Source organism: Vulpes lagopus, chromosome 18 (assembly GCF_018345385.1).
Source record: "Vulpes lagopus strain Blue_001 chromosome 18, ASM1834538v1, whole genome shotgun sequence".
Classification (NCBI taxonomy): domain Eukaryota; kingdom Metazoa; phylum Chordata; class Mammalia; order Carnivora; family Canidae; genus Vulpes; species Vulpes lagopus.
The window spans coordinates 39,421,190-39,449,170 of record NC_054841.1 but is presented as its reverse complement, the minus strand read 5'-3'; the positions used below and the strand labels follow the sequence as shown (position 1 = coordinate 39,449,170).

General features: G+C 34.9%; 2 protein-coding genes across 4 annotated transcripts in view; one reads left to right on the top strand and one right to left on the bottom strand.

Moving 5' to 3' along the window:
• The window catches only part of MACROD2 (mono-ADP ribosylhydrolase 2), a 1,912,080-nt gene that overhangs the window by 1,594,420 nt on the left and 289,679 nt on the right, over nt 1-27,981 (bottom strand). The gene's annotated exons all lie outside the window — the stretch shown is intronic.
• FLRT3 (fibronectin leucine rich transmembrane protein 3) lies at nt 324-13,961 on the top strand. 2 transcript variants are annotated; one of them, XM_041733513.1, is made up of 3 exons: nt 324-600; nt 8,615-8,813; nt 10,336-13,961. In XM_041733513.1, exon 3 carries the CDS (start codon nt 10,379-10,381, stop codon nt 12,326-12,328), a length of 1,950 nt encoding a protein of 649 aa, XP_041589447.1. In that variant the 5' UTR covers nt 324-600; nt 8,615-8,813; nt 10,336-10,378; the 3' UTR covers nt 12,329-13,961. The 2 variants fall into 2 exon arrangements, with proteins under 2 accessions (XP_041589447.1, XP_041589446.1); XM_041733512.1 differs by having other exon boundaries at nt 8,615-9,367; nt 10,336-13,960.

Here is a 27,981-nt window from a genome sequence, read left to right as displayed (position 1 = left end):
TTTGAAAATGAAAATAATAGGATTTTTGGTTAACTTCTTAATACATATTAACTCAAAAATAAAAAGAGCCTGTGTTCTTCTACTGTACTCTTACAAATATCCATTTACATGCTCATATTTTTTTTAAAAACTTGCTATCACTACCTTGTTGTATTAAACTTTAGAAAACGCTGAAATTCCAAAAGGCTGCCTACAAACCAAATGGCATCCCAGCTTTGGCAGGCTAAGCGCCTCATTTTGGCTTCTCTCACTCCCTCTAGTGTTTGCAAAGCTCATCTGTCTGATTATCCAGTTACCTCACTGAACAAGAGCTCGCCTAAGTCCTGCCCATCTATGACATCACCCCCTTCTTCAACCACTGCGAGGTGAAGCTTTAACTTCAGACTTGGAGGTGGGCTGTGTGCAGTAAACTGGAATGCTCTCCCTCACTCCTCAGTGTAGGAGTGATCCGAAGCAGGACAAGTTCTGCCTGCAGCTGCTGTTGGCTTTGTGTGCACTGGACGCGGAGCTTGGGAGAGGGGGAGGGTTATCACTCCAGTTCACAGTGGAATTACAGCTATAGCGGCAGTATATATGGGATTGCTTTTTCTCGTCTTCCTGGTAAGTGTTTCCCATGTTTTTCCTTAAGATTGTCCCAGAAAGTTTGCTTGGTTTTACTCTGTAGACAGAAATGACTTGGTACTATGAGGCATCCAAATACGAACGCTTGTTCTGTCACCAGTAAGAGCAATATGTGTGTGTACGAGCCAGCAAGGAAAAATTTGATGATATAGCCACATCTAAGAAGTTTCTTTAAACCTTCTTTCATTAAAAAGTAATAATTAATGGCTATTTTCTGCCTTGTAATAGTTGCTATTTGAAAAGAGCCTCGGAAAACCTTAAGTTGGAAAGTTAAATGTTAATCATGAAGAATACAAGGCAGATTTTTTTCAGAGAGAGGGAAGCAAAAGGTCTTGCTAACTTGGGGTGTACTGTATGTGTGGTATGATCACCAATTGCTGTTTTTACAACTGTGAAAGAAAATCAATAATCCCTCAGCCCATGAGTACGCAGTACATGAAAAGCATACATCTTGCTCACAGCTAGCCGAGCTACTCCTGGAGACTACTGTGCCTCTGCAAGGATTAACAGCTACACCTAGATTTTAAAGCTTGCACTGCTATCCTGACAGAGCTGCTTCAAGCATTTCAGGCTTGCAAATCTAAACTAGTGAATTCAGCTCAGAGGAGGGGGAGACTTTACTTCCAAACCATACTTCCCATCCAGGAGAATGCCAAAATCCACTGCTTGGGCAAATGCAGTATGTGACTTGCATAGTAATTGGCAAAGCCTACTCAGGAAAACTAACAAAGCTCAGCGTGGAAGCTATGCCTGATGTATGCAGTGAGTTTGGGGTGGCAGGGGAAAAAATGAGTAGAGCCTTCATCAAGTGGGATGCACAGAGTATTCATTCACTTGCAACTTACAATAAGAATATTTTATATTGGAAGAAATGATTTTATACCAAAAAGCTTCCAAAAAGTAGTTAAATGTATCTTCTCAAAAAAAAAAATTTTTTTTTCAGTGAATTAGGTCTGAAACAAAATGGTTGCATAGAGGTAAAAAGTACAACAGGCCTATATTTTTCAACATCTATCTATCTATTTAAAATTTAAAAGCCTTGATATTTTCCATTTATATAACCAAATTCTCAAATGGCTTTAACAAATAGCTATTTTAAATTTTCTTAAATTTATCTGCTCAAAAATGCATGTTATTTTATTAGCAGAAAACAACATGAATACAACCACTAGAAAAGAGCTTCAGCTGTAGCAATGCCTTTCATTTATCCCGAACTGCATGAGAATATCCTGATTAGCTTAAAACATAAAGAATTTGTCTCTTTTGAGATAGAACCATTTTTTCCTGCCACAAAGTGACAGATGATTGATACTTATCTCTTTTGAAATGAGTAAAGAAATTAATCCCTTAAAAGTACCACAAAATATTATTATCATTACTACCAATATTAAGAATAATATACCACATTTTAATCTCTAAGAAGATTAAACAGATACACTACTTAGTTTGCAAATATGTGGGTATACACAATATATACACACATAATTACACAAACACACACACACACACACATATATATATATATATTAGCCTGAAATAAACAAGGTTACAAAACCCTGATTGTATGTAGTTAAGTAGGAAAATCACATCTAATCTTTTTTTTTAATGGAGTATTGCCAAAACACATCAAATCCAAGAATCAGCAAGATATTACAGAATGAATAAACATAGTGAATACATTAATATTGTTCAAGTATAATACTAACCATCAGTTATTAACTGGACTTTTCATTTCTCTGCCCCCCACCTTTTAAATCAATTATGATTACGTTTAGTATGCCCAACTAAACACTTCCTAAACATTAACATTTGTGAAATACATAATTGGGCACCAAATAAAGTTTTTACAAAGGAGGAAAAACAGTAAGGAAATTTGTCATAACTGAGTGTGGCTGCAAAATAGAAGGTATGTTTTTCTTTTGCTTTCAAGTGTTAATTAAGGAGACTCCAATTCTATCAAAACTTTTTCAGGGCTAAATGAAGCAGTGTGAAATAAATTTGGTTGAAATCTTGTGGCTGTCAGACTTTGTTAGCAAGCTATTAATTATCTTTACCCCAGTTTCTTCTCTATACTATATTGCCCAATCAAATAGAAACTCCAATTATGTTCAGCCTCTCCTTCCTAGGGACACCAGACCCTAATGAACACTCACTGTCTCCAGATGAAAAATACAATTATCAGCTTTAAACATGCAAGTTCACTGCAGAGAGATCTGTCTGTGCTTTTCTTGGCCACACACCCTAAGGCTTCCTCCTTTCTGAATTATTTTGAACAATTTAAAACCCTACAAAAATCAGTAGCAGAGAATTTGCCTTATGGTAATATTATATGAATGTTTCTTCTTTCTGCTTCTTATTTTTGGTGTGCCAATGTTATACCAACACGAAATTAAATCTGGTCATTTAAAGAAAAATTTTGGTCGATCTTAACTTTCCCCTCTTTTATTAAGGTGGGTGGGCTGCATAACAAAGAATGTGATGAATAGGATTCAGAGTTAACTTAAAAATTTTGAATTAAACCGCCTTAAGTATTTTCATTCAATCAGTTTGTTTAATAGCATTATAAATAATTCTTGAAAGTCAAATGAAGACCACCATAAATGAAGTCAATGAGGGAACTAAGATTCAGTAATTTTTCAAAGGCTGTAATTTCTTCCCTCTTCCCTTCATCCCTTTCCCCTCCCACCCCCCACCTTTTGCCCTAGAGGCCTTCACTGTTCTTCTCAACGGGAGGCTTTGTTGTAATTAAACCAGAGAAAAACTGGCCGGCAGCAGCCAACATCTGACTTGCGTTGCAGCTTCTGAAAGCAGTGTTCTGGTAGAGTGTACCACCCCCCAGTGGGCAAAAACTCTACAGTAAATCTCTCAGCAATATTAATTCTCAAAACTGCATTTTTTTTTTCTTCAGAGCATAAAAAAGGGCTGTTTTTCTCGTCTTCTAATATTCCACCATTTCAAAACCAGTTTCCAACAATGTCTTCTGGAAAAGCCTTCTTCCTTTTAAGAACCAAAATAGAAATATATGTTTCAGAGAGCATTTTGCAGTCTGAAACTGCAAATCAGCATCACTAAATTTGTTGAAACATTACCACTAAAAAAGAGTTCTGAAAGCCGTGTTTACGTTGCCATAGAGGAGCGGGTTTCAGAACTTTGACTTGACTATTGACAAGAACCCCAGAGAAAACATTTTAAGTCACAAAGGAATGAAATATAATTTAAGCAGCAGCTAAACTTACATTTGTTTTGCATATGCATTATCTTTTTCCTAGACTCAAAATTCAGTGTCAGGAATGTATAAAAAGCTCTCTCCAGGTATTAGTCTCCTTAAATGAGAGGAGAGAGAAATTGTTCTCACTTGATAAGACAATGACAGCTTTTGTTCTTTATTCTTTCACTTTTCATGTGCACAAGTTACCGTGGCAACTTTGAAAAGAAAACCCACAGACCACATTTGGTTAAACACCATTTTTAAAGTGTGCCACTGGACTGTGGATTGATCAGTTTATGTGTTGTTGATTTTCTCCCTCTTCATTTGCTTTACATCAATAATACCCTACTCTGAAATGAAAAACAAAACAAAAAAAAACCACAAAGTGTTTTATGACTTGGGATGTTCTCATCAACCAACACAGTGCTAGGCACACAGTAGACCCAAAGAGTTGTATTCATGTATAGAAACTTGAATATTAGAAATGTAAAGCACATCAACCAAATTGTACACACAACACTGAAAAAGGAACTTTAAAGTTTGCAATGGGAAAATGCAATTTTAAATAGTATAGTTTTAATTTGCAATGGTTCAAAGGTCAATGCAAACTTAAAGCATGTTCCCTGCCCAAGCCCTGGACTACTCACCTTTACCACCCTTTAAATTAATGTCTTATTTATACAAACCTTGGTTTTCTAATTCATTTAGTCTGGCTTTAAATATCACAAAAGGAAGAAGCATTCACTATAATGAAAGATAACATCCTAGTTTTCCTTTTTGTTTTAAGGATGCTCAATTTAACTTTAAAAGCCAATATAAATGAAGCAGATTTGGATTCATTTATCACAAATCTATTGGGAGAAAAAGAACCAGTAATATAAAAGGAGGAAGGAAAAATCCTTTGCTTTAGAACTTTTATCCTCTATTTTGCATAAGTAAAACACAACCTTTTTCAGGCTAGAAAATAGTCTAGATAAAACCAAGTATGAAAAGGCACACTTGCTTCTCTGCTGCTCAGCAAACCCTTCAGACTTCATGACTCTCAAGAGGGGAGTTAGAGGTCCTTCTGCTTGCCTGGCATTAAACAAAAGAATTGGAACTTTCCTGAAATCTGATGATCGTGGAAAATTTAACCACCAGACAGGCTGCTTAGAAAGCATTTTGCTGTCACTATCAACTAACCTGATATACTCCAGTTTTTTCAGTTTAACCATATATGTAGCTTATTCTAAATACCATTTGTCATTACAAAGACGTAGAATTCACAGGTTGATCATTTTGTTGTGCTTTCTAGCAGCAATTTAGCCTTCATAAACAAATTACCTTCTAAAACTCTAGATTATGATTATATAAACTCCAATTTATCTAGAAATATTCATAGACTTGGATAAATCTGATTACGCATGTGTCTTCTTCAATCTCAAGATTTTATTCAAGAGAATAATGCAATTAACTTAGATTAAAATTAAAAGTTCTACTTTTAGATTAAATATTTTTAAAAAGTTCCCATCATTAAGATATCATTTGTGAAGCAAATCATTAAGACTTTACTAAAATCTCAAAACTCTGTACTTGAATTAAGTTTTTTTTAAAAAAAATGAGCAATGATTTCAAATCAAAATCAATTCAAATAAAAGGCAGAAAATAAAGGGTTTAGGAAGTTAGTGCATATTATCAATATATAATCTTAAACTAAGTGATCAGAACATGAGAATACCTTCTCATTTCAAACATCCCCACCTCTAAAATAATGTAGTAACAGAGAAGAAATCATATAAACATGCAGATTGCCTCAAATCCTTGATTGTATGTAAATGCCAGTTTTCTATTTGATAAAACGTATTAATTATATTAGCTTTTAAAAAAATATCTTAAAACGATAGCATCCTTATCTAATACTTTCTTAGGTGTATCATGAAAGTAAATTGGAGACTTTTCACAGACTTGATTACATTATAAATGCATATTTAACTCCACAATTTTTGTTTATAAAAAGAAACTGATGAGAAAGATCCCTATTAAAAATCTGATTTGTCAGTGAGGTGATTATGTTGTCCTTTTTGCCACAGTTTTAAATGCTATCTACTTAGTAATGATTCCATTAAAAATAATTTTAAAACATTTCTTTAAGTAACAGGGTCCATTTATGTTTTTCCCCAAGTTACCCTATTAACAATTTTTTTTTTCTGAAAGATCAATTCCTTTTTGTTCAGAAGTAATGGCCTTTTTTCAAGCCTATGCAGACATAAAGGCTTCTGAAGTCTATGTTGTGGAAACTGGCCACAGTGTCCATACCAGTGGGGCTCATTTTTCTTTATATCATTCACAATCAACTACCAAGCCTCTATGTGCATGAATATGTAGAGCCAGTTCAGAAAAACGGGAACTGTAAAAATGGGGGCAGAATCATGTATTTTAGATATATTATTATTGGCTTTAATATGAAAAAGCTTGAGCTTAATACAAAAAAAAGCTTTGAGCTTAAATAAAGGGAGCAGGAATTTTTGAAGGAATCTTCATTTCTAAAAGTATCCTCTCTAAAGAAACCTGCTATAATTTATATTTTTGCCTCTTGTTTTAATGCAATTTGAGGAAAAGAGAATGACATTTTCCAAGAATTTAATGAGATTTAAGGCTTTCTGTTAATCCCACATTATTAACACCATTGTATTAATGGCAATGTGAATTTGCATATCAAACAGAGCAAAAGAAGCAGTTTTACAGATACAAAAAGGAAAAATAAACAAATTAGCCTTCTTTTCACACCAATTTAGATTTTTTTTTCCCTCTCTGGTTAAAAATGTGAAAATCAATACATATTCTTAAAACTTGATTTCATAAAATATTTACAGTTCAGATACAACCTCTAGCACTAGTTATCATTACAATCATTATTTTAGGCATTCCCTAGGCTGATCTCATTTGGGGGACAGTCCACAATTTTTAAATCCTCATTCATCAGTTTCATCTGTTTAAAGTGTGTGTTGAAGTATGACAAATGCCTGACTATTGGCAATATTTTAAGAAGATTCTCACCAGTGACTTTTATTATAGTTTTTAATTAGGTTCTAATGCAATTTAACAAAAGTAATTGTTTCCTAACCTTAAATTAACCACATGATTTTAAATGTTGAATAATTTTCAAGCTTAGAAAATATTTACAGCAGATACCTTTTAAAATAATGATACTTTTTAAACTTTGTACTTATAATTTGAACAGCTTGGTTTTTCATTTCCACATTCCACAAAAGCAACAGTTTTCATGAAACTATGCTATTGAAATTCAACAATAATGAGCAAAGTACTAAATGCACCACAATAAAACCTCACTTGAAACAATAAATCATTTAAACTTTCCTCTGTGGGCACTTTGCAATACACACTAGAGACTACTTAATCCATCTGCTAACTGCTATTTTTGTTTCAAGTTGCTTAAATAATAAATTAAATGGAGCTGTAATTTTTTTTTTTAAGTTTCCTTCTGCTAATGCATTCTATGATAGTATTGGTATTTGGTGGCAAACTAAAAGACACTGAATTTTCTGATAGAATCAGAAACACAAATCTTGGCCTTTTTCATGTTTACTTTCAGTAGTATTTGAATTCTGGAACAGATGCTATCGTTGTGGGATACTAGGTAATTACTGGGGGAAGCAAATTGCTTCTACTGTAGTCCTTAATTTCAGGGTCAAACCTTAATACTCCCGACTAGACAGAAATCACCTGAGTGGGTAACCCTGCATAATAGATACTAAAGTTACTCACTTCCTCAGCTCTACCAAAAAAAAAAAAAAATCTTCATGCATATTAGATAATGGGCAAAACAGTCATCATTAAAATCTCTAGTCTTTTTGGTGAAGCCTTAGGTCTTCTTTCAGAAATGAAAAATATACTTACTGGAAATTGGCTTGTTCATGTTTGAACCTAGAGAGAAATGCCTTGTCAGGTTTTGATAAACTTTCCGAATGGTCATTCTAAGAAGATAGCTTGACATAGCATCCTTTCTATTACAAATACAGATTTTCAGTTTGCTAAAAGAAAATTAAAATTATATTCTCCTAAAAAACTAATAATTAGTTGAATATCTATGCTACCTTTGGGCCAAGAACACCGGAGTAACCGGAGTTTCAGGATCATCAACTGGTCCTCAGAAATACCTCTAAAGAGAAAGGTGATGACGTTCACATTCTACAATTGAGAAAATTGAGGCCTACAGGAAGAATTAAACAGGGCACCGAGCAAATCAAAAGAAAAGATTCTAACACAAATTCTTTTCAAGTCTTTACATTGTACATTGTATGATTTTGTAAAACGATGAATAGAAATCTCTTAAAAGTTATCATGGCATTTCTATCAAAAACCCTTGTGACGTATTTGCTCACCTCTTTGACATATATTTGTTTTCTTCTTTTCAAACATTTTTTTCATTTTATATCTAAGATTTAAACATGAATTTTTAAAGATTAGCCTGACTTGAATTCAAAAGCCATGGAAGGCACTGGCTGGTCCTTGAATAAAGATTTGCTTCTGTGTTTAATTTAAAGTGGCATTAACATTTAACAGTAGAAATTATCTGTTTGGTGACAATCTCAACTTTAGCTCCTACTTTATTTATATAGTAGAATTGGGAAGTAAAAAACAAAGAGGTCATCTTACTCCTTTTCACCAGTTACTATGATGAAAGATATGTTGCTTAAAGAAAAACTGAAGTTAAATGTCTAGGAAATTTCTCTATCATGTTAAAGTTCATTATTAATAGTTCATTAAAACCTTTTGCTTTTACAGGAGATGCTCAGACCCAATATATTTTAAGGAAGAGAAAAGTAAAGGAAATCTAGTATGCTTCCTATTTTTTCTCATGAAGAATATTTGAATTAAGTTTTACCTCTTAAAAAAGAATACCTGTTCTTATATAACGTGACTGCGCCAGCTATTCTGAGAAAGCAGCAAGAAGCAAAAGCTGGAAATAGCTATTTCACAGCAGGTAATCATACCTCAGGATATAGCTACTGTACAAAGTTTATACTCGGATAATCCTGGACAGGAATAAAGGTGGGGGGTAACTGATGGAAAAACCTATTACTATACAGGCCTTAGCATCATGAATGGCTTTCTTCATGAGGATCTGAAGTTACTATCTCTGACCACATTGCACAGAAGAGCCAATAAGAATTTTAAAGAGAGCAATTTCTACTAAGGGAATTAAGCTACACAAAAGGAACCTTCACACAGAAACTCTATCAGGAAAAAAAAAAAGTGCATAGGAAGCCATGTGTTCTACATAGTAACAGGAAGCTGAATTGTCTCTGGTCCCTACTTTAATGAGCTTGCCTACCATGCTGAACTGTAGCTGGAATGTTCACTGACAACAGCGAGCCTGATCTGGAGGTGTGTGCGGCATAGGATTACATGAATAAACAGTGAAGAACATTTCCAAGGACTGAACAAGAGTTTATAAGTCCCAGTCCCTCATCAGGAAAATAATTTTTGTGCATTGGATTTTCACTCATGCAAAATTTATTCACATGATTCAAAAAGGTAGGAAAAATATTAAAGTGTTTTATTTTCATGCCTGAAATTACAAAGGCCAATTAATACGTAAAAGTGCAGACAAGATCATTATTACCCATAATAGAACAAATCTATAACTCTCCAGCCATGGGGAAAGTTGAACCAATTTCTAGATTAGAATTTGTAGAAAGATAAATGCATTGTGAAATATATGATGTGAACATAATGGGAAATCTGCATAAAGTCATTAAAACTTGTAGTATGAAACATAAAAAAAAATGGGAAGAAAACAAAGAACTAGTTTAATGTGAAATGGAATTTTCACTTAGGTTAGCTGGATGTATTAGCTATGTAGTCTTTCCTTCCTTAAAATAGATGAAAAAAATTCCTTCTGATTTTCTTGTTAGAAATATCTATGTAATGATATTTAATATTAATAATTTAAAAAGTAACATAAACAATCAAAACAAATGAATGGCTTTACTAGGATTCAGGATCTTAAGAGGTATTTGTATTTAACTTACTATTCTTGAATACTAAGAGGATAGATTTTTTTTTTTTTACTACACATTTCTACACCTATACAGTCTACCTAAGAAGTAAACATCAAATTTTGATTTTTAAATACAAAAAGTCATATTCCTATGTGTCAATTCATTATGAATATTAAGAAAAAATAGAAAACTGATTAGCTTGGTCAGTGACTGGGTATAAAATTGATATCAAGTATTATGAAAATGCTCAACAAAACATATTTAATGTTTCAAAATCAAATGGATTTGTGACATGATATTAATACTATAAACAGTTAAGGTAAAGAGATTATTTGATCATGTTCACTGTTAGCTAGCTAGCAAGAAATTCTAAGCATGCAAAAAAAATTAATACATTAAAAGTGATTATAGATATTTTAGTTTCCACATCTATTTGGAATACTATTTTAAGTATCCTGACCTGACTGTTTTTGGTCTTTCTTTTCACTCATTCCATTTTAGGGCTCTGACACTACCGTGTACAAAGACCTTAACACTGCTGACCATGATCAACCCAGCCTGGAGCATCTTCCTCATCGGGACTAAAATTGGGCTGTTCCTTCAGGTGGCACCTCTATCAGTTATGGCTAAATCCTGCCCATCTGTGTGCCGCTGTGATGCAGGTTTCATTTACTGTAATGATCGCTTTCTGACATCCATTCCAGCAGGAATACCAGAGGATGCTACAACTCTCTACCTTCAGAACAACCAAATCAATAACGCTGGAATTCCTTCAGATTTGAAAAACTTACTAAAAGTAGAAAGAATATACCTATACCACAACAGTTTAGATGAATTTCCTACCAACCTACCAAAGTATGTAAAAGAGTTACATTTGCAAGAAAATAACATAAGGACTATCACTTATGATTCTCTTTCCAAAATTCCCTACCTGGAAGAATTACACTTAGATGATAATTCGGTCTCTGCTGTTAGCATTGAAGAGGGGGCATTCCGAGACAGCAACTATCTTCGACTGCTTTTCCTGTCCCGTAATCACCTTAGCACAATCCCCTGGGGTTTGCCTAGGACTATAGAAGAACTACGCTTGGATGATAACCGCATATCCACTATTTCATCCCCATCTCTTCAAGGTCTCACTAGCCTAAAACGCCTGGTTTTGGATGGAAATCTATTGAACAACCATGGTTTAGGTGATAAAGTTTTTTTCAACCTAGTCAACTTAACAGAACTGTCCCTGGTACGGAATTCCCTGACTGCTGCACCAGTAAACCTTCCAGGCACAAACCTGAGGAAGCTTTATCTTCAAGATAACCACATCAATCGGGTGCCCCCAAATGCTTTTTCTTATCTAAGGCAGCTGTATCGACTTGATATGTCCAATAATAACCTAAGTAATTTACCTCAGGGTATCTTTGATGATTTGGACAATATAACCCAACTGATTCTTCGCAACAATCCCTGGTATTGTGGGTGCAAGATGAAATGGGTACGTGACTGGTTGCAGTCACTACCTATGAAGGTCAATGTGCGTGGGCTTATGTGCCAAGCCCCTGAAAAAGTTCGGGGGATGGCGATTAAGGACCTTAATGCAGAGCTATTTGATTGTAAGGACAGTGCAGTTGTAAGCACCATTCAGATAACCACTGCAATACCCAACACGGTATATCCTGCTCAAGGACAGTGGCCAGCTCCAGTGACCAAACAACCAGACATCAAGAATCCTAAGCTCACTAAAGATCAGCGAACCACAGGGAGTCCAGCAAGAAAAACAATTATAATTACTGTAAAATCTGTCACCTCTGACACAATTCACATCTCTTGGAAACTTGTCCTACCTATGACTGCTTTAAGACTCAGCTGGCTCAAACTGGGCCATAGCCCAGCATCTGGATCTATAACAGAAACAATCGTAACAGGAGAACGTAATGAATACTTGGTCACAGCCCTAGAGCCTGATTCGCCCTATCGAGTCTGCATGGTTCCCATGGAAACCAGTAACCTCTACCTATTTGATGACACCCGTGTTTGTATTGAGACTGAAACTGCACCCCTTCGAATGTACAACCCTACAACCACCCTTAATAGAGAGCAAGAGAAAGAACCTTACAAAAACCCCAATTTACCATTGGCTGCCATCATTGGTGGGGCTGTGGCCCTGGTGACCATTGCCCTTCTTGCTTTAGTGTGCTGGTATGTTCATAGGAATGGATCACTCTTCTCAAGGAACTGTGCGTACAGCAAAGGGAGAAGAAGAAAGGATGACTATGCGGAAGCTGGCACTAAGAAGGACAACTCCATCCTGGAAATCAGGGAGACTTCTTTTCAGATGTTACCAATAAGCAATGAACCAATCTCAAAGGAGGAATTTGTAATACACACCATATTTCCTCCTAATGGAATGAATCTGTATAAAAACAATCACAGTGAAAGCAGTAGTAACCGAAGCTACAGAGACAGTGGTATTCCAGACTCAGATCACTCGCACTCATGATGCTGGAGGCCTTGTAGCAGACTGTGTTTCAGTTTTTTTAAACCTAAGGGAAGTGATGGTAGGAACCCTGTTCTACTGCAAAACACTGGAAAAAAGAGACTGGAAAAAGCAATGTACTGTACATTTGCCATATAATTTATATTTAAGAACTTTTTATTAAAAGTTTCAAATTTCAGGTTACTGCTGCGATTGATGTAGTGGAGATGCCTGAACACAATTCTATATTTTAGTATTTTTTAGTAATTTGTACTGTATTTTCCTTGCAAATATTGAAGTTATAAACCATTTACTTTGTGTTCTACTGAGTAAGATGACTTGTTGACTGTGAAAGTGATTTCCTTGCTGTGTTGAACAATCAGGACTGAGTTCACATGAGATCCTTGTAGTATAAGCACAGGCCATTTTTCACTTTGGTATTAATAAAATGTAAAAAAAAAAAAAACTGGCTGGATGAGAAAAATTAAAGTTCAAAAAATAGTTATGAAATGATGCTCCAACTATTAAATTTGTATTATCCCAGTGGTATTCAATAAATTAAAATATGTGAAGTAATGGGCAATATCAAACTTGCTGCATATCTCCATTTCTACTCTAAGCAAAGTAGATATCCTTACGAATGCATTATCTTTCGAACTGAATACATCAGCTGGCATAAAGGAGTATGAAGTCTGTTGTTAAAATCACTGTTAACAAAGTTTTGAGAATGAAGGACTTCACAAATCAATAATGTGAGCATGCTTCTACGTTAGGGGGGAAATTTGTACTTAGGAAAACAAGAAAACTTAGACTCCATAGTATAATGAACACAAATACCAGAATTGCATTTTGGTTTTGCCTATACCATCCCAATTTTTGAAAAATGAATTCTAAAGACATAATTGTTAATGTTTATGTTTTTATCATAAACGATGTCAAAAAAGAAACACATGTATTTAAAAAGATAGTATAACCATAAGCAATTCCCCTCAACAATGCAGAGAAAGTAGTACTTTAAATAAGAAAGAATTTAAAAGAAAAATGAATACTAGAAATCAAATTTAGATCTGGTTTATGTGAAATGTTTTAACACTGTACATAAAAAAGTTCAATTTACTTTCACAATGATCAAGAATACTGCCCATTACTGTCACAGTTTTCCACGTATCACATAATGAACTTGTAATGTAACATTTCTTTCTAGCTTCCTACAGAATTATGAGCTATTACTTGTTTAAAAACCACATCATTTTTCTGTTGCCATTTTTTTTTCCCACCAAAAAACCAAAGTGCATTGTACGCCCTTTGGCCAGTCTTGTATGTGCCTTGATCCAACGCTACATGTATTCAGCTTTTAAAACTCGACAAATTTTTCATACTTCCTTAAATATGAAAAATTATGGTCTTATTGCTGAATAAAACAAGAAGAAAAAGTACAAAATAATCGTGCTTGCTTTTTCGGGATTATGTTACTATCACTAAAGTAGCAAATTGCCCAGCACATTATTCCTAAGCACCCCCATGTATTTTTCTAGGCATAAAAATAAACGTTGGCTACAAATAAAAGTAGCAGTATCTTGAGCTTGTGTATCATTATACTTGAAAGAGTTCAGTGTTTCATGTACAAACTAATTTCCTAGCAGTCTTTTAGGATACTATCGTTTTGCTTATTTATTCCAAAGACAGAAAACCTCAGAAGTGGTGTGGTAATCTTTCTGTCTTTTTTACACTGCTGCCATTGTCCTGACTGATATTTTTTATGGTGGTCTTTGAAAAACAAATATTTTTTAAAATAGATTTTTGGTAGTATGAGTTGGCATTCTGTTTCTACTGGTCTACTAACAAGTATCTCCAGCTGCCTGCAAAAACTCATTCATTATTCATTTGCCATCTTCATAAGTTTCCCAATACCTCTCTTTTGAGTTCCTATTATGAAGAATGCCTATTTTCTAGGAATAACTTGGCAAAGACTCATGTGATTAACAGTAAATATAAGGAACATTTTGTGAAGGAAGTTTGACTTTTGCTTCTAGAGGTTTTGAGAAGTTCAGCTACAGTGCTGCCACAAATCAGGGAAACAGGTACACGGTTCCATAAATTCACTATAAACCTATGAGTTTATAAAAAGTCAAAAGCCAAGAGATTATATTGACTGTTTTCCAGTTAGTTCGTCTTGCATGAGTACAGAAAATTTTATGTATGTTCTAATACATGCATTTTAATTATTTTACCTGGGATAAATCAGAAATAGATTCTATATCAGCAAATAGAGATAGCACTAACAGTAAAAGTTTATTATTTCTCTAGGCTTGCTATGAAATCCAAATATATATTCTTTCAATAAAATAATTAAATACAAATATCTACCTTAAAGGGCATTAAATTAATTATAAAATCCATCTGCATATATATATCAAACTATATGGTTACAATTTTTACTGATCAGGCACAGAGAAAATTGTAGTACAAGGAAAAATCCCATCTTGACTATACAACTTACAGATTTAACAAGAATACAATTTGGGAAGTGACAAAAAAAATTGTTTTGAGGGAAAAATCACTCTTTTGCTGAATGACAAAAATCAAAAATTGTTTTTGGAAGCAGCCTTTTGTAACTACATTAAATCACTGCACTTATGCTCTCATTCCCTATTAGAAACAACACTGTATTCTATCTTTCAGCAAGGCCGATTTATTAAAAGTATTCCCCTGTGCCTTCAAAAGAACTAGTAAAAAAACAAAACAAAACAAACAAAAAAACTCTGCTTTACTAACTACAGTTTCTGAGTGAAGCACATTTTATAGCTGCATGCCTACATGACAGTTTTCCTAAGGAATCCAAAGAGACCCATATGCTTTAAAGCACCTGAAGCATGGATGTGAAAGGAACCAACCCACCACTGAATTTACTTTAATATTAGCTCATCTGTTGCTGAAAACAGTAGTGGCATTTAAAATTCTAATTCCTTTCTCCTACTTAGCATGATTAGCAAATCTTAATTTAGTGTAGTCTTAGAATTAAAACTTGTATTTTATGCTTTTGGACTTTTGGTTAAATTAGTAAAAATAACTCATGCTTATCAATCACTTTCTTAAGAACTTCAAAGATCTCTACATATAATCTCAACAGCCAATGACCTATACAGAATGGCTTCCACATTATAAATAGCAGAAGCATTTGCATCCAAGAAGTATACTGTCTATGGGATGTAAGGCATAAACATAAAATCTAATGAAAGTTTACTACAACTGCGGTATAGAAGATATAACTAGATCTCTTTGGATGGGTCAAAGAAAACCTCATGAAGGAGGTAAAATGAAGGCCAGGTATTGAAGGATAAGAAAATATTTAAAAAGAAAACAAGAAAACTAGATATTGGCCATAGAGAAAAATGGGGAACAAAGTCATAGAGATAGGGAAACAAGGGCAATGTTTCTCAGTGCTGGCTTTGGTCACAATCACTTGGGGAGGCTTTTACAAAGATAACCAGGCTTCAATACAGACCTACTTAATTTAAATCTCCCAGATTAAAGTTGGGTATTTAAATTTTTCTTTAATTCCAAAGGTGATTCTGATGCAACTGGGGACTACTGATTTTAGAGGTATCTGGGGAAAGGCCAACAGGCCTGCTGAAATACAAGGTCCAGAAAGGAGGTAAGGCTGGAAAAGTTCTTTTACATCAGACTATGTAGTGTGTTGGATCCCTAGCTGAGAAGTCTGGATGATATGCTTTGGTGACAGTTTCTGAGTAGGTATATCAATAATCAGTACACTTTGGGGATAGAAATAAAGACCATTGAATGAAGAATGAATGAGGAGAAACAGCGCAAGAAGACAAGTTAGGACATACAAGTATTGCAGGTAAGAGGAAACAAGGGCCTAAATAGTGGAATGGGTTGGGTTTTTTTTGTTTTTGTTTTTGTTTTAAGTGTAATTCAAAGATACAGGAAAGTTAGAATTCATAGGAACTGGGAACCAAGCAAAGAAAAAGAATTGAAGATGATGATTGTTAGCCCAGGTAAGCAGAATGTTGGTGAGGCATTTAATGATGAAAAGTACTAGAAGAGCAATTCTCAAGAGTATTCTGTACATATTAGGTTTGAACAGGTGACCATATGCTCCAGATTTACACTGGCTAATTATCAATAGCACCTTCTTTAACCTTCTAAGTGACCCAGTTGGGATCCAGTTTAGATGATAAAGTATAATTGCTTTAGGTTTTAAAATACTTGTATGTTATCCCTCTGGAAATGTCTATTGGGAAATAGAAAATGAGGGTCTGGGGAGAGATCTTCAGCATATCTAACAGGTTATTATTTAAGCCAAGAGGTTGGAGGACAGCAGCAGCAGAAGTAAGCAGAAGGAGGGAAAAGAGATGAGCCACAGGGACACCCACATTTTGTGAGGAGAGGAAGAGAAGTAAAAAGAAAAGGGGGGGATTACAAAGGAGGAAAATAATCATGAGAAGAAAATTATAAAATCAAGGAACTACAAATTTTTTTCTTAAAGGAGGAAGTCAGAAGATGGCCTGGAATGTAGATTTGGAAGAGGACACTGTTTTAAATGGAAAAGGAACTGCCAGGGATTCTGAAGCAGTGTCAGCAGAGAGCTAAGAGCTTCTAGGATGTTGTCAGGATAATGGGAGATAAAACTGAAATGACTAAGATTACTCTTTAAGAAGTTTGGAGGGTGAAGGGATCAGGATAGATAAGAAGGAAGTAAGTACCAGGAGGGATACTGACTGACCTCAGGAATAAGATAGGGTAGACAGATAGGAACCTACAATGAGGACAGTCAACAGGAAACAATAGAGATGCAGGAGAGGTGTGGTCTAAGTCTTAGTTGTGAATCTAAGAGAACTGCAGTAAAGATGTGCCTGAGAAGCTGCAATTTTGGAAGAGTCAGCAGTAGGAGTACAAAGTCACACAGAGAGATGGAAAGGGTTGGTGCGAGGGTAAGGTTTATGAGGCAGGTCCTCAGAAAGATGGGGCAAAGTCCCAGAGATGTAGAGATGGGAGATGATAATGGGATCAGGTGATGTAGATATAAAACAAAGACTTCAAAAGAAAGGTTTTTGAATAATGGTGACATAAACATAGCCAGGAAGTGATCTTTCAGGGACAGAAAAAATTTTTTGAAACTCCCTTCCTACTTCCTCACCACTTCCCCTACCAAAGTTTCATCAAATAGTGACAGTAAGAGATGGAACAGGTGACTAGGAAGGTGTCATCCTCAGGAAACAGATGTCAATTAATTCAAGGTCATGGGAAGAATGCTAAGAAAAATGTCAGTTACATAGGAAGTTAGAATCCAAAAGGAAAAGATCACAAGGGACCGGTGGAAGCAGTTAGGAAATAGGCCTGAAAGGAATTCAAACTTCCAGATGGAAAAATAAAGGCATACGAAACAAAAATAGAGCAAAGGAGGGCATTGTACTTAGGACTCCAATAGATGATGATAGTTTAAAAGGATGTTGGCCATGCAAGGTTGGTAGAAATTCCTGTTCTAAATACTATAGACATTCTGAACAGATGAAAAAGAACTAGAATAACCAAATTAATCTTGCTCTGTTCTTTGAACATCAAAACAGAATAAAATCTCACTTTATCTCAAAATATACAATGAATTATCCCTAGTTTTATTAGTCTTTCCCACAAGTATCATAGGGATTCCCAGCAAACAGGTAAGCAAATCACATTATGGACCCCTCCCACTTCCCATCTCCTATCTCATTTTTATATTATTTGGTAAAATGAGATTGGAAATGAACTTTAGGGCTGACTTGAAAGGTTTTTTTTTCTTTTTTTTTCCTTTTTTAAGAGGCTTCGAAAGGAAGAATGCAGCCACAGGGGTGTGGAAGTTGAGGATAATGGGATTTTACACACTGATTGTGTACACACAAAAGCAGTACTGCTTTTTCAAGGCCAGCTGGCTGGGGCAGGGCAGGGGTGAAGGGGTGGTCTAGGGAATTACTACTCAAAGTAATTGCCTTTCTGAATATACATCACGGCTCTGATAATAGTGACTTACAAAGCTGAGGCTAGTTCATATCATTGTTCCATGAGAAAGCATGGAATCACTGCTGAAATTCCACATTTTAATTTCCTAAATATTTTATATATTTTAATCTCATTTAGTTCACAGGTAAACTTTATAATTAGGAATTACTATCTATTTTTCTCAGATCAGTAAATTAAGGCTTTGAAAGGCCATGGAGATAAATTTGGTTCATTCAACATTAACAATGATTTATTGGGTACCCAACTCAATAACCGTGCTTGAGGCTGAGTATACAGCACTGAACTAAAAAGATACAGAGGTTATAGTTGGAGGAGGTAGGGACACGATACTAACCAAAAACCAAATGAATATCAAGTGAAAAGTTGTGACAGGTGCCATAGAAGAGAAAAACATGATGCTACAAATGAGCAAAACATGAAAACCTATTTAGATTGGGTGGTAAAGAAAAGCCTAAGACCTGAGGGATAACGTATAAGTTATCTGAAGAATAAAGTAAAGAGTGTACTGAGCATAGGAGAGGGAACATATTCAAGTTACAAAGAATCAGCTTAGTGAGTTTAAGGATTGAAAAAATGCCAGGAGGTTCAAGCTCAGTGAGCAAGACAGAAGTAAGTTCAGGGAGGCAGGCCCAGATCAGAGCACGCAGGGTCTTGCAAGCCAAAGTCAAGGTAAAGAGTCTAGACTTCATTTTAGTGAAAGAGAGAGCCATTGGCGGGTTTTTGACAGGGCAGGGGAGGGGGAGAAGGAAGAGGAGAAGAAAAATGTGTGAGGATCGTACTATCAGATTCAATTGTAATAAAGTCACTAGCCATTATATGGAGAACGAGTAATATGGAACAGGATGGTGGTAGTGAGGACAGACATGAAAAGATGCCAAATATATTCTGGAACTGTGACGGAGTCCTTCTTAGAATTTTATAGTTAGTAAGGAGTGGAACAAGGATACTGTCTGATCCTGAAGCATGAGCTCGTAACCACTCTCTTTAAATAGTGAGCAGAAACATTCCTGAATGACTAAAATGAAATAACATGAGATAACATGAGATAACAACAAGAAGACATTTTTAGGATTAAATCTCAAAACATTTTAATCGGGCAAATGTGAATTTTCCCCCAAGGCTTATAGACCTCTGCTCCACAAAGCTAAATGATAACTTCTGGAGGTCAGTGGTTACTAGCTGTAAACTACCCTGAGAGTAACACTTGTCTTTCTTGCAGCTTTCAATAAATTTATTTTTTTAATTTTTATTTATTTATGATAGTCACACAGAGAAAGAGAGAGAGAGAGAGAGAGAGAGAGAGAGAGAGACATAGGCAGAGGGAGAAGCAGGCTTCATACACCGGGAGTCCAATGTGGGATTCTATCCCGGGTCTCCAGGATCGCGCCCTGGGCCAAAGGCAGGCACTAAACCGCTGCGCCACCCAGGGATCCTGCTTTCAATAAATTTAAACTCAGAGTTGGCAGACAAATCTTAATGTTTGAGTTCACTGCAACACCTCTTCATGATTCCTTTTAGTCTTCTAAGAGCCAGAATAGAAGTGCCATATCACCTATTTGCCAGGCTTGGTGATGAATTTGAGAAATATAACCCATGAGTACCACTGCTTAGCTTACAATGGTAAAGAAATGCCAAGATTATTTAATGGTTTTCAATAATTATTTGTTTTTGCAATAATCTTTGAATTATTAAAATTCAGCATACACTTAACAGATATATACAAATATAGATAAGGTATTAGAGATCTACATTTAATTCCATGTTCATAGAGTCTTAGAACTAGAAAGAGAGTTCATAAACCTTGGTGATGTATACTAATAAATTTAAAAATTAATCCCCTTGTTTTATTATTTTTTAAAATTTTTCCCCTCATTGTTTTAAAACAATACAAATTCAGAGGTGCCTGAGTGGCTCAGTGGTTGAGCGTCTGCCTTTGGCACAAGTCGTGATCCTGGGGGTCCTGGGATCAAGTTCCACATTCGGGTCCCACAGGGAACCTGCTTCTCCCTCTGCCTATGTCTCTGCCTTTCTGTGTGTCTCTCATGAATAAATAAATAAAATCTTCAATAAAAAATGAAACAATATAAATTCAAAAACAAAAATTTGTAGTTGAACTATAACTGGTTTACAGTTTTTAAAAAGTCCTTAATGGAAAAACGTGGAGCTACTCTGTGAATCACAATATGCTTCTAGTTACTGTATTATAGCATGGCTCACAGCACTCACTGTATGAGAGTTAAATGTTCCCTTTATGGCAGTTATTATCTAATACGCTAAATATTTTTACTTATGTGTTTTCCCTATCCCCTATTAAAATGCAAACTCCATGAAGGCAAGAACATTTTTTCTCCTGCTGTTTCACATAAATCTCTCCAACTTGTAGAACAATTCTAGCAGATACTAAAAAATAAAAAAAATTTAAATAAAATTTTTAAAAATTGTTAAATGAACAATAAAATAATGAATGAGTTTGAAAGGGTTGTATCACTAAGCATTATCTGAGACAATCTTCATAAAAGCTCTTTGTAAACTGTAAATCCGTCTATGAATGTGGAATATTATCACCAACTTCATGATAACTCGTGTAGAACATTTACTAAGCACTCTATACCTGTTATCTCCTTTATTCCCCAATTCACAAAAGACACTTAAATTCAAACAGATTAAGCAACTCAACCAATATCCAATATAAATGGCAAAATAAAGACTCTAAAAAAAAAAAAAAACAATTCAAATCCAAATGCAAGGACCTTAATCCCAGATCTGTTTTTTTAATGTTGCTCTCTTCCTTGTGACATGCTGACTGATCCCAAGTATGTAAAACAAAATATACTAGAACATTCTATTACATTGTATGTAAAATTGATATTTGAGATGATGATTAAGAGCACTGTCTTTGAATCAGACAGATCTGGGTTTTCATCCAGTTTCTGACACTTACTTGGGGTATGGCCTTTGGCAATCTAGCTAATCTGGCTAAGCCTCAGTTTCACCTTCTGTGAAATAAGATAATAATAGTGTATCTCTAATTGTAAGGAATAAATTATGTATTTCAAGTAGAGCACTTAACTCATACCTGACTCTTAGTAAGTGCCCAGTAAATTTTATTTTCACCTTTGATGATGAAGAAATATTTACCGAGTACCTGATATATTAGAACTATCATTTGAACACAGGATGGCAAAAAAAGTGGAAAGTGGGGAAGCAAGATCAACAGACTTTCTTTGCATTTCTGTTTTCCTCTGAACCCTGCACTGATTTCACAGAAATAATACTTTAACAAAGCCACACTTTTCTCTCTCTTCCCAACACAGGACTGGGCTCCTTGACCCTGCTACCTTTTGGTAAAGGAACAAGTAGGAATGTAACTGCTAAAAAGTAGAAGGCATAACTTTTTAAAAAAAGATTTGTTATCTTAAAGCTATTAAAATGGTAAATAGTCTTCTTTATATTTCCCAGAATCTCAATAAAAATTTGTATTGTATAAGAACAAATATCTAGATGGCTACTTGTTAAATAAAGTCACAGTTACTAAGGTGTATCAGTGTATGAGTACCAGGGACTATGTTTCATATGAATTAGCCCCCGCTGGTGGGAATCATTTTTATTGGGGAAGAGAGAGTGACAGCAGCCAGACACACATCTCTGGTGACTACAATTTTAGCAACTACAGTCCTCTGTTTAACAGTAACAGCAAACTGCATAATCCAGGCTAGTCCCTTCTAGTTGGGAATCCAAATTAGCATGCCCTTCCTCTTCACTTAAGGGTTTGAGGGGAAAGGAGAGAGAGGTTTTTTTCTTGGTTTTATAAACACGTTTAAACAAGAGATTCTTATTTCCTGGTTTATCAGGTGTTGATCTTTTCCAGGTACAGGAATTTAATTAACATGTTTCTTCAGAAAAATCCTCTTTGAATGTTAACTAATATACTTAAACGGTTAGGTCTAAGAGTGAAAATTAGATTTCAATATTTATTATAATGCAGTAGTATTAACTAGAAGAAGTGTGCTGGTTCACAAGCACATTAAACTTTCTCACCTCCTAGATAAATTTCACAAGTTCTATTCCAATTCTTCACCTTTTCTTAGAAATCCCAGACAGAGGTAGCAGTAGGAGCCATTAAAACCAATTAACACTTCACTTTCATTTTGGGACAAATAAGAGGGAAAAAGAGAAGCATTTCAAGCTAACTCTACAATGAATGTAAATTTATAAGTCATTGCAAAGTAAAGGAAACCATTTACTTGCGACAAAACCACATTTGTGAAATCATTAATGCTCAAATGAAGGAAATTAAGTGTAACTTCTTTCCAAATGTGCACAAAATATAGAAGTATCCACCAAATATACACTCTTTGAATATTAAGAAATATAAGATCAAAAATCTCTTAAAAGTATATTAATCCTATGCTCTACTTTCAGCCAGTCTACAGCAGACAACAGAATAACTAACTTATTATTTAAAAATCTATCTGAGGCAAGAAATTAAATACTTCAGAATTTTTTTCTAAAATTTAATGTTGACGTTAAAGTGTTTTAATGTAGATGTTAAATGCAGACATTACTTAATGTAGATATCTAAGTGTTATATAATTACCTTCGAGAAAGCCCCCAGTAACTACTATTTTTTGTACAAAATGCTGGAGAGATGACAAGATATCAGCATATTCAAACATGTCATTCTTCCATATAGGGTAATGGTTAAGAGCACAGAATTTGGAAGCTGTGCCAACCCAGGTTGAAACCACACTGGTTCTACCACTTAGTAGTAGGGTAACTCTGGGCAAATTACTTAATCTCTAAATTTGTCTTTCTTAACCCTACTTTATGGAAATGGAAAATGATTTTAAAGTATATGTTATACTTTAAAGTGCTTAGTATAGTAGTGCCTGATACATTAGTAAGGCCACAGCATTTAGAGGTTATAGGCAGTATACTCCAAGGGTTAATTGTATAAATTCTGAAATTCAACTTCCTAGATTCAAAGCCAAGCTTTCCCACTTGTTACTTGTTTGGTATTGGACGAATTATTTTACTTCCCTCTATTAATATTAGTAGGTATATGAAAAAGATTAGAAGAGGGCTTTGAACATGGTAAATGCTCAAAAATAATTTCAAAAATTACTCAACAAAGTCTCATAGAAGCTGAAATTTAAAGAGCACATCAGAGCAATTTTCTCTTCCAGTATTTGAATAGACTGGCATTAGAAATAAAGGAACACTATTAATTCAAATCCAGAAATTGTTCCTACATACCAATATGTAAGTATATATTAATCTAGCTGCTAGTACGGACTCCTTAGTTTCAGGTTTCCCAGACTTGTCTGATGATACAAATCATCTAGAGAAAGTGACTGAGCAGGTCTGGGGTGGGGCCTTGGAATCTGTACCTACAATCAGCTTCCCAGGTATGTGCTACATTGGGCAGTCTCAAAAACCCTATATTAATTGAAGCTGTGCCTAACTGCAGAATATGAGAATATCAAGCAGTTAAATCCACTGAACAGAATTACTGTTTTACAAGTAATATGTAATGGAAATGTTAAAAATATTGTTTTTTTTTTGTTTTGTTTTGTTTTTTTTTTTTAAATATCTTCTCAACTTTTATTTTTTTATTATTTATTTATAATAGTCATACAGAGAGAGAGAGAGAGGCAGAGACACAGGCAGAGGGAGAAGCAGGCTCCATGCACCGGGAGCCTGACGTGGGATTCGATCCCGGGTCTCCAGGATCGCGCCCTGGGCCAAAGGCAGGCGCCAAACCGCTGCGCCACCCAGGGATCCCAAAAATATTGTTTTATTCAAGAAATATTTTGTTGAGTATCAGTACAAAATATTCATTGAGCACATATTATAGTATCATTCACAAAATGGTATATGAAAATTAATTGAAAAACAAACCACTTCTTGGGATGCCTGGGTGGCTCAGCAGTTGAACGTCTGCCTTTGGCTCGGGGTGTGATCCTCGGGTCCTGGGACTGAGTCCCACATCCGGCTCCTTGCATGGAGCTTGCTTTTCCCTCTGCCTGTGTCTCTGCCTCCCTCTCTCTTTCTCTCTTTGTCTCTCGTGAATAAATAAAATCTTAAAAAAAAAAACTATTAAAAAAACAAAAAAGAAACCACTTCTTAAAAATTAACATCATTTGGGATATGAGAGTGGCAAACAGAAAGGAAGGGAATATACTTGGCAAAGTTACACATAATTATATGATACCATTTTTCCTGAGGAGTTCAGAAAGTATTGGGGCAAGGGTCCTACTGGTCAAGAGGTCTGGTTCTTCAAGAAGTCTGTTATATTTATGACACTGCTGCCATTGCTAATGAGCTAAAAATGCTAATGACCGAAGAAGATTCAAATAACAAATTCACAGCAAAAATAATTTAAATGGGGGCAGCCCCGGTGGCGCAGCGGTTTAGCGCTGCCTGTGGCCCGGAGTGTGATCCTGGAGACCCGGAATCGAGTCCCATGTCAGGCTCCCTGCATGGAGCCTGCTTTTCCTTCTGCCTGTGTCTCTGCCTTTCTCTCTCTCTCTGAATAAATAAAATAATAATAATAATAATAATTTAAATGGTATAACCATTTTTTCCTTGACCCTTCTGAACATTAGTCTTTAGAAACAAAGTATAGTTTATCTCTGATTAGTAAAATTGGCACAAACTTGGATCTGCACTTAAAAAAAAAATGATAAGAGAAAACAAGTTTCCATTTTCCAAAGCTTGAACACCTGCCCCATACATACATTATATGCATGCTCAAACTATGGGCAACTTCTACACTTGAAAGATCTGGAATCTACCTCCTAGTAGAAACACAAGTATAAATAATTTTGTAAGGAAACCCAAGTGCTATAACACCAAAAATAAAACTAAAGTTATTCTACTGAATACTTACATAGTATAGCAAATATGTATACATTTCAATATAATAAATCATTAATCACATTAGTCATGTTAATCTTGTGGTCAAGAATTATTACTGTTTGAGATCTAATATAGTAAGTAAAGATGAAAAACAGTGAAATTACTAGGTAATTCTCTATAATCAGCTCATTAAAGAATTGCTAACTACATGGATGAATTTGGAGTAAAATAAATTTAAATGCAGTCATTATAGCTATTCAAATATTACTGATCCATAGGAGAATGAGATAAAATAAAGTATCTACTAAGTCTTACTTAAAATATGATCCAAGGGACCAGGCACAATACTTCAGGTTTTTTGGTTATCAATGCCTCAAGACTTAGGAAAATAAAGGGCCACTTAGGACTCACAACTACTCCTGAGTGATCATTGCTGAATGGAGAGATGATAGGTGGATTTTTCTGTTTTTATTTTTCTGACTTTCCAAAGTTCCTAATTTAAAAAAAAATGAAAGTAATGTATTCTTTTTATTACTAGGGAAAGCAATTCAATTACTTAAGGATATTATCTGAGGGATAAAATTTATTAGTAAGGCCATTAAAAAACTTTGAAGAGGCTGTGTCACATTCTCCCTCAAAGGAAATCTGTCATAGGTCTTCCTCATTTTATCTAATAAAAGCAATACAAGAAATAATAATACAAGGGCTGAAATTCCATGTGCTACTTCCAAATGTAGACCTTCAAAAGGATGGTTCATAGTAGCTAGCAATGCTAAGTTGATGAGAACAGTTTTCTCTAATAGTGATAAAAGAACTCCTATTCATCCCTATTCATCTGATGTATGATCCAAAAACACCCTGGAAACCCAGTGAAAGCTGGCAAATAAAAAAATGTTGATCCTCTTTGAGCAAAAGGAGAGCCACCTCTTTATGGGATTGTTACAAGTAGATGACCTAACTGTTGATAAGGCTTTCATCACTCATCCTTTATCCTTTCTATCTCAAATCTCCCACTCCTTCCATCTTTATTCTTTCCTGTTCTCTCTTTAGTTTTGGCCTACCTCCACAATCCTTTAGGAGGCTTCAAAGGCATTGCTGTCCTCACAAATTTAAAAAGGGACAATTGTAGACAGACCTTGGAATATATGTAGGAGATCTGTGCAGCTTTCCATGTAGACAAATATGATTTCCTAGAGCTATCTACAATCGATTTTGTAAGGGATACTGCATTTATAAAATGGATTCAGTCATTTGCCCTTAGCCTTTTTCAAATTTTCTTAAGCACAATGCTGATATGGCTAAGCCTAAGTTCCCTGACTTAATGCTGTTGTAGAAGGCATTAAGAATCCAGAAGGCAAAAAAAAAATAAAAAATAAAAAAATAAAAAAAAAAAAGAATCCAGAAGGCAAGGAATTCACTACGAGTCTTTAAAAATAGTAACACCCTTACAGAAAGGCATCTCTCAAAGTGAGTTCCATACAATGACCTGGACTAAGTCAAAAGATATAAGCCATTTTAATCCAGTGCCTTCAGCTATTTAAGATCCAGATTCCACTGTTCACTGGAAGAGTTCAGCTAACATATTCTTTAACGGTTCAACAAGAGAACGCAATAGTGCCTAGTGACAGAGCTCTGTGAGGTTCTCAAACTGAGAGCTGTTTGCACTGGGTTTATATAGTGCAGAAACAACTTAGGAGGCAAATAACATAAATGCCATCACCATGTTCCAGTCCAGAAGTTTTTATCACAGCAAGTTTAACTCTGGGCAAGCTGCCGCCATCAGCACATTGTGATGGCAAATACACTGACTGTATTTTCTTCCTAAGCAGTATGTAACACTTGGGCTGTTCCTGAGAAGGATTCATGAAACAGCTCTAATTAACACATTATAGTGGGAACAGCTAGATGTAACATTCACAGCTTGTATGCCTTAATTGTCAAAATTGTTTGCTTTCCAGATGAACATAGTCAACTTTAACTTTCAGTAAAATCAATCAAAATAGTTAATCAACTGTCATGACAAATAATCCCTACCCTTCCACCACCTCTTGAGATATAACTCAACTGTTAGAAAAGAAAAAACTAGAAATGAACACAAATGACAAAATAATTTACCAAAATGTATCACCAGAAACAGTTAAATAAGAATATTTTCCCAAGAAATTTCAAAGAACATTGATAATGCTTAAAGTTCTTGCTGAATTCATGGCAATGTAAGGCTTAATAAACAGGGTATTTTCTGAAAGCTGGAAAATCTTCATTCTCTTCCCAGATCATTATTTTGTGATCTTTCTAACACATTACTTACTAACATCAAATTTCATGGCTCTTTAAAAAAGGAAAAAAAAAAAAAGCTTGACAACTATCCTAGACTATGTCCAAATGACATAGTTTCTCAAATCAATTTAAAAAAGTACTAAAATTTAATTTAAAGAAAAAGTGAATAGATGAAATCCATATTCTCCTCCAGTTTATTTTCAAAAAATAAAATAAAAAGAAAGGTTTTTTGTTGTTGTTGTTTTGTTTTGTTTTTGTTTTTGTTTTTGTTTTTTAAAGCACCAAATTTCTTGATCGAAGCCATAGGAAAAAAATCTGAAAGGTAAAGTGCCTGTCTTTCATCTACACATGTTATCAGTTTAGGACAAGATTCAACTGACTTTCACATTTCCCAGCCAAAATTCAGGACCATTCAACCAGAGGTCTCTTTGGCTCTTGAATCAATACTAAAACTTCAAGTTTTAGGTTAACTTTATTACATCAATAAGGAGGATATCTCATTTTCAAATTAAAATTTT